The sequence below is a fragment of the Cygnus atratus genome, chromosome 6 (genome assembly GCF_013377495.2).
Source record: "Cygnus atratus isolate AKBS03 ecotype Queensland, Australia chromosome 6, CAtr_DNAZoo_HiC_assembly, whole genome shotgun sequence".
NCBI classification, from domain to species: Eukaryota; Metazoa; Chordata; class Aves; order Anseriformes; family Anatidae; genus Cygnus; species Cygnus atratus.
Genome location: NC_066367.1, coordinates 18,126,382 through 18,133,575, shown reverse-complemented (window position 1 = coordinate 18,133,575; position 7,194 = coordinate 18,126,382). Strand labels below are relative to the sequence as shown.

General features: G+C 60.8%; 1 protein-coding gene across 1 annotated transcript; it reads left to right on the top strand.

Annotated features, from left to right (window-relative positions):
- The first annotated feature begins 210 nt into the window (after positions 1-210).
- Positions 211-2,098, top strand: SP9 (Sp9 transcription factor). The gene is made up of 2 exons (XM_035568751.1): positions 211-231; positions 755-2,098. The coding sequence occupies exons 1-2, from the start codon at positions 211-213 to the stop codon at positions 2,096-2,098; spliced, it is 1,365 nt and encodes a 454-aa protein (XP_035424644.1).
- Positions 2,099-7,194: the final 5,096 nt, after the last annotated feature.

The window sequence follows — 7,194 nt, the reverse complement described above, 5'->3', positions numbered from 1 at the left end:
GCGCCCTCATTGGGCGAGCGCGGCAGGCAGCGGTACTTCAAAGCGGGCGCGCCCCGCACTTAGGCAGAGTTTGGCCCCGCCGCGCCGGAGTGTCCGTGGCGCCGCCGGGGCAGCGCGGCCGCACCGCCGTCCCCGTCCCGTCCCGTCCCGTCCCCTCGTGTCCCGGCCAGCCCCAGCCAGCCCCAGCCAGCCCCAGCCCAGGGCCGTGCTATGGCTACGTCTATACTCGGGGTAAGTCGGCGGCGCGGCACCGATAACCTGCCTACGGGGGAAAAAAAAAAAAAAGAAATAAATCGGGGAAACAACCGAAATGCTGCCGCTGTCGCCGTTCCGGTCGCGCGGGGCTGCGGGCGGGGGCGGCCTCGGGGGCTCGGCGCAGGCGGCTCGCTCGGGGAGCTCCCCCGGCCGGGGCGAAGCGGGGCTCTGCCGGCGCTGGGCGGCGCGTCCCCTTTCCTTTTTCCTCCGTCTCTTTTGTTTTTCCCCGATCAACCCGCGGAGCGCTCCGCCCGCCCGGTGCTCGTGCCCGGCTCGGCTCCCGGCGCCGCTCCGCGAGCCCCCGGCCGCCCCGCTGCGCTCCTCGGCGGCGCCGGGCCCCGGCCCCCGGCCGCGCTCCCCGCGGGCAGCCGCCCCCCGACGTGAGCCGGCCCCGGGGCGGCGGGCAGGGCCGGAGCCTCGCTGCCGGCGCGGAGCTCGTCGGGTCCCCGCGGCCGCCCGGCCAGGCTGACGGAGCGCTCCGGCTTTGTGTCTGTCCTAGGAAGAGCCGAGGTTTGGGACCACCCCGCTGGCCATGCTGGCCGCCACCTGCAACAAGATCGGCAACACCAGCCCGCTGACCACGCTGCCCGAGTCCAGCGCCTTCGCCAAGGGGGGCTTCCACCCCTGGAAACGCTCCACCTCCAGCTGCAACCTGGGCTCCAGCCTCTCGGGCTTCACGGTGGCCACGAGCAGGGGCTCCGGCGGACTGGCCAGCGGCACGGGCACGGCCAACAGCGCCTTCTGCCTGGCCTCCACCTCGCCCACCTCGTCGGCCTTCAGCAGCGACTACGGCGGCCTCTTCTCCAACTCGGCGGCGGCGGCGGCCGGCGTGTCGCCGCAGGAGCCCGGCGGGCAGTCGGCCTTCATCTCCAAGGTGCACAGCTCGGCGGCCGAGAGCCTGTACCCGCGGGTGGGCATGGCGCACCCCTACGAGTCCTGGTACAAGTCCGGCTTCCACTCCACGCTGTCGGCGGGCGAGGTGGCCAACGGGGCGGCCTCCTCGTGGTGGGACGTGCACGCCAACCCGGGCTCCTGGCTGGAGGTGCAGAACCCGGCGGGGGGGCTCCAGGGCTCGCTGCACTCGGGCGCCCCCCAGGCCTCGCTGCACTCCCAGCTGGGCACCTACAACCCCGACTTCAGCTCGCTCACCCACTCCGCCTTCAGCTCCACCGGCCTGGGCTCCACGGCCGCCTCGCACCTGCTCTCCACCGGCCAGCACCTGCTCGCCCAGGAGGGCTTCAAGCCCGTGCTGCCCTCCTACACGGACTCCAGCGCGGCGGTGGCGGCGGCCAGCGCCATGATCACGGGCGCCGCCGCCGCCGCCGGGGGGGGCTCGGCCCGCTCCGCCCGGCGCTACTCGGGCCGGGCCACCTGCGACTGCCCCAACTGCCAGGAGGCCGAGCGGCTGGGGCCGGCGGGGGCCAGCCTGCGGCGCAAGGGGCTGCACAGCTGCCACATCCCCGGCTGCGGCAAGGTGTACGGCAAGACGTCGCACCTGAAGGCGCACCTGCGCTGGCACACGGGCGAGCGGCCCTTCGTCTGCAACTGGCTCTTCTGCGGCAAGCGCTTCACCCGCTCCGACGAGCTGCAGCGGCACCTGCGGACTCACACGGGCGAGAAGCGCTTCGCCTGCCCCGTCTGCAACAAGCGCTTCATGCGCAGCGACCACCTGAGCAAACACATCAAAACGCACAACGGGGGCGGCGGCGGCAAAAAGGGCAGCGACAGCGACACGGACGCCAGCAACCTGGAGACGCCGCGCTCCGAGTCCCCCGACCTCATCCTGCACGACGGGGTGGGCGCCGCCCGCGCCCCCGCCAAGGAGCCGCCCGGCGACTCCTAGGGCAGCGCCCGCCGCCCCCAGGGACGCTTCTCCCCCTCGCTCCTTCGCCTTGGGGTCTTGGTTTCTTTCCGTTTTCCGCCCTTCTGGTTTTCTTTCTCTTTTATTTTTTGCTTTTCTTTCCCAGTTTCCTTTTCCCGTCCAAAGGAAAAGCATCCCGAGAGAGGCTGGAGGTGAGAAACTGAACGGGCAGCCCGAGACGGTTCCTCTGTATCGCATAAACAGCTGTATAAATAGGGTTCAAAGAAAAAAAAAAAAAAAGAAAAAACACACAAAAAAAATACCCCAACCAGATTGTGTTTGCTTATTTTTCTTGTAAATGTTGATCTGATAGGGGGGTCGGGGATTTCCTTTTCTTATCGGTGAATTCCTGAAATTCAGGGAGCTTTTGGGGGTTTCGGTTATTTTTTTTTTTTTAATTTTAAATTTCTGATGCACTTTGTGGAAGTCAGTATATATGTAAAAGATATTTAAAATGTTGAGTTAACATTTCACTCAGACACACGTAAGTTAAGGTCACTTAAAGAAATTAAATGCGTTTATCTGTATGAAAAAAAAGAAACAAAAACAAGATCTCGACATATTTTCATTTTGGTATTATTAAAGGACTCTGAACAATACGCTCGCGGTTTTGTCCTTATTCCTGGCAGGGTCGGGGCAGCGGCCGGAGCCCCGCCGCTCCCCCCGGCAGGCGGTAAGGGCCGGGGAAGGGACGGGAAAGGAAGGGGGCTGCCCCCGGGCGAGGCCAGCCGAAGCGCCCCGCTCGCTCTTTCCGAGCCCCCTCGCTTTTATTTTGCTCCTTCCCCAACGAAACGAAGCCGAGCCCGAGCCCCGCCGGCGCGCTGCGCGGCCCCGAGCCGGGGAGGAAGGCTCGCAGCGCCAAGGAACGATTTATTTAATTTTCAAAGCCTCCAGCGCCACAAGGCTGCCCGGGCTGGGAGGGGATCTCGGGGGAATAAATTGCTAGAGTCAATACTCCGGAAAAGACATTTCATGCCTAAATGAAAATCTTGTTAAATGTTATTAATTTTGACTTAGAGCACACAGCAGCCCCCTGTGCCTTGTATTCCCTTATTAGGGATTCATGTCTTATCAAATATCTAATTAATCTCCTAGACATCATTTGTTCTGGCCAACTTTATCTCAGCTGGTCCACGGGGAAAACTCCGAATATTCTCGGTGACAAAGCTCCCTTGAAGATCCTTTTAATTGTCCAAATTAACTGCACCAAATTTGCATGTCAAACGGTAAAGGGCAACCTGAGATAAAATGTAAACGTTTTAAAAGCCCCAAACTAAGCACTTGATTTGATAACTAGGCTTTTTAATGTTATGGAAGACAACTGCTCCTTTCCTTTTCAAAGACAGTTGATCTATGCAAATAGTGAATTGGAAATGCTTATGTCCCCATGCAGTCAAATGGTCCTTGCATGTTATTTGAATATCAGTGGCTCTGCTATTGAAAAGGTTCAAGGATGCTCTCTGACTTCTTTGTGATTACTCAGTGCAGCGTCTTATTCTGAAGAAAAAAAACTCAGGAATAATTAAAGGCTGGGCTAAGGCCTGGGAACACATTTGGGACAGGAATCTCATTTAGACAGGCTCTTTCAAAATAAGGCACAGTTAAATTGACCAGAAGGCAATTATTGAAATGAAAATTATTTTCACTCCCTTTGTCTCCTGACCACCAACCTAACAGCCACAGTATTTTTTTAAAGGCAAATTGTTAAATGAGATAATTGTGTTATTAAAAAAAAAAAAGAAAAGGAGGAGGGGGAGGAAGGAAAAAAAGAAAGTTAATTTAGCCTGCCCGGTACAGATTGGAGGAATACAAATATTTTAATCTGCCACAAAACAGGGGATGCGAACAGCACGGGGAAACGGGCTCGGCGGCCGGCCGGGACGCAGGCATCGCACCGAGCAGCTCGCATCCACCGCTCCGGGCTCCCGGGACTGCCCGGGGGGCCGGGAGGAGCGGGCCGGGAGCCCTCCCTTCTCTTCCCATCCGTTTCCATGCCGTCCCTTCCCTTCCCATCCCATCCCGACCGAAGGGGCGCGGGGCTCCCCGCGGGCCGCCGCTGTCGGGGCTCCCCAGGAATGCGCCGGGTGCGGGGCGGGAGGCGGCTTTGTGTGCGGGGCGGGATAAAGCACATCAAAGGGAACCGTGCGGGTCCGCTTTCTGCCCGGCCGGGGTTACGATTCGCAGCTCAGTGATCAAGGACCTCGTGGCAGTGCCTTTGCCCCTTCGGGTCAGAAAACGTCCATCACCCGCGGGCTCCCCACAAACGGAGAAGGGAGCAGCTCCGGGCCGCGGAGCCGGTTCGTTTAACCGGGAAAATAGGCAGCATGTCACCTTTTTAAGAATAAATGACACCATTCTTTCGGACGTGTTGGCGATAATTACATGGTCTGGGGAACTTTTCGCACAAAGGACGGCCGGCGCGAGAACCCAGCACTAAACCCCGTTTCCCCCTCGCCGGCCGCGCCCGAGGGGCACCCCCGGAGCGGGGAGAAAGCCCCGGGGAGAGCCGCTGCCCCCGGGGGTCCCGGGGTCCCTAACGAGAGGGAGGCAGCCCCCGGGCCGAGCCGGTTGGAGCCCGCCACCCCCCGACACTTTTGTTGGGCTTTTTGTTACGAAAACGCAAGGAAAAGCAAGAGCCAAAACAAAAGGCAACGACGGCAGCCACCGAGCAACGGGGAAAAAAAAGGGGGTGGTGGGGGACAACGCCAGGAGAAAAGGTTTAACCAATGCCACCCGCTCGGCCCCTGTCGAGGGACATTGGAAACCTGTCCCCTGTCCCCTCCCCTCCCCCCCGGCGAATTACGGCCCCGACGGCTCGCTTTACACTTTAAAGGCGCCCTTAATATTTTTGTCCTAACGAGAAAACACACGTTTGTCGTGCAAACGCCCTATCCCGTGCCCGGCCGGTCTCTCGCCGCCGATGCAAACTTTGCGTGCGGGAGCCGCGATGCGCTCGCAGCCGTCCCCCGCCCGCCGCGATCCTCCGCCACCGTCCCCAAACGGGCGACGGAGGGAACCTAGGCGGAATCCCGCCCCTCCGGGCGTAATTGGTGCGCTGAGTGTTTATTTTAAGTGAGAACAATTTAGCTCCAAATTTCCTCAAGGAATAACATCCTTAAGGCTTTTTATGTAAAGGCGGGGGGGGGGGGGGGGGTGGCTGTAGGTTTGCTCTCCGGAGCACGGCGGCTCTTTGGCGACACCTACAGCCCCGAGCCGCTTGCAGCGGGGGCCGGCGGCGAGGAAGGGGCTCGGGGGGCGGCGGCGCGGCTTCGCCCGGTGCCCGCCGGCGGGTCCCCCGCCGGCGGGCACCGGGCGAAACCGCGCCGCCGCCGCCGCCTCCTTGGCTCCGTCCTCGGCTGTTTCGCCACAAAGCTCGCCCGCCGCCCCGCTCGCCAGACGTGCTAATTGCTACCTGGCTGCCGGGGCGCGGAGCCCTTCCTTGTCCGCTGGCGAGATGCGGAGTAGGCTGGTGGAAAATTTGAGATTTGCCTTTCAGCCTTAAAAGCTTTGCCTCACCTGAACGTCGTAATTACAGTAATTATGTACATCCAAATTACACGCTAATTAAATTAGAATCAAATCGCTCTAAATCGGAATCAAATGAGGTAGCGGGAATTAATCAATGACAACATAAATAGAGAGCTTCCTTCAGGGATATTTATTGTAACGATCCGAGAGGGGAACTCGATCGGGAAGTCACCTGCTCGTCGCCTCTCCCCACACGCAGCCTTCACGCCTCGGCTTCGAGCCCCCCTCCACCGGCCGCCCCCGGGAGGAGACCCCCGAGCCCGCCCTGTCCCCGTCGACGGGGGGGAAGCAGGACGGGAGCGGGAGCCGGAGCCTCGCCCTGCCCGGCCCTGCCCCGCCGCCCTCCCTCAGAGCCGCCCCGGGGCCGGGCAGCCGCCCGCCCGCCCTCGCCTCACAACTTCTCCCGGCCCCCGCCAGGCTGAGGGAGCCACCTCACGGCGCCGCGATCCTCTCACGCATACACCAGCCATGCGTTAACCCGCATTCCGCGTTTTAATTCTTTTTAAATAAATAATAATAATTAAAAAGAAAACGCGAGACGTTCTCACCGTCATCTGTGAAGCGACAGCACCTCCTACAGGGCTGGGGAGCGCTGCGGCGAGCAGCCGCGCTGCGGGCCCGGGCGGGCTGCCCCAGCGGAGCCCCGCCGTGAGGGGTCTCACCGGGAGCGCCTCGGCCCGGAGCCTGCGCAGAGGGCCCGGGGGAACACCCCCGGCTCGCCCCTCGCCCCCTCATCGGGCCCCGAACCCACCTGGCGCCGCGCCCTGGGGCCGCAGGGCGGCCGGGGAGGTCAGGGCAGGCCCAGCTGCCCGACGGCCGCCGCCTCAGGCGCCGGCCAGCGCCCTCGCAGCGGTAACGGAGAGCAAAGTGGCCTGAGGGAAGGGCTGGGGGCGGCAAGGCTTCCTCCGAAGCCCTCAGGTGGTGGTCTTTGAGATGGGTGTATCCAAAATGGCACTCTCCTGCTTTAACTGCCGTCCACAACGGCCACCACCGCAGTAAACCCCTGCTGTTTACCAGTGCTCCTGTGCAAAAGGGTCAGATGTACTCAGCGTACACTTCGGCTACACGCAGACGAATACAACGCAGCGCCCACCGCAACGCCTAAAAGCGTCGATGTCGAGCTGCCCTTCCTTCTTCGGGGGGAAGTCGGTTGCATTGCAGTTGGCACTGGTGGGCACATTCCTGTGCCGGTGCCACACAGCGACAACCAGACAGACCTGTAAGCAAGAGACCTTTCTTTGGAGACGAAGCACGTTCCGTTACTTGTTATTCTTTGTATTTTTCATGCTGCATTTAACATGAAAATGTTCCATGAGAATATGCCTTTTCCCCTATCGCATTACCCTGCCCATCCTCCTTCCCAGAGGGATAATATGTTCTTCACAAGAGATTTTGTTTAGATTGTTTGTATGGGCATTTTAGCCGTCTCCTCCCGTTCCTTCTAAACCAGAGCTTTCACTTGCACATTAATATAGGGCCTGACTCTACTGAATTGTGCACGCCCTTTAACTCTCAGCTACTTCATCAAGAATGCCTGGAGCAACCTAATG

Bases quoted from the DNA above. Each gene is read 5' to 3' on its own strand.
- SP9 (XM_035568751.1), top strand. From the start codon at position 211: ATGGCTACGTCTATACTCGGG. The intron at 232-754 runs GTAAGTCGGCGG...TGTCTGTCCTAG, and splicing joins TGGCTACGTCTATACTCGGG to GAAGAGCCGAGGTTTGGGAC.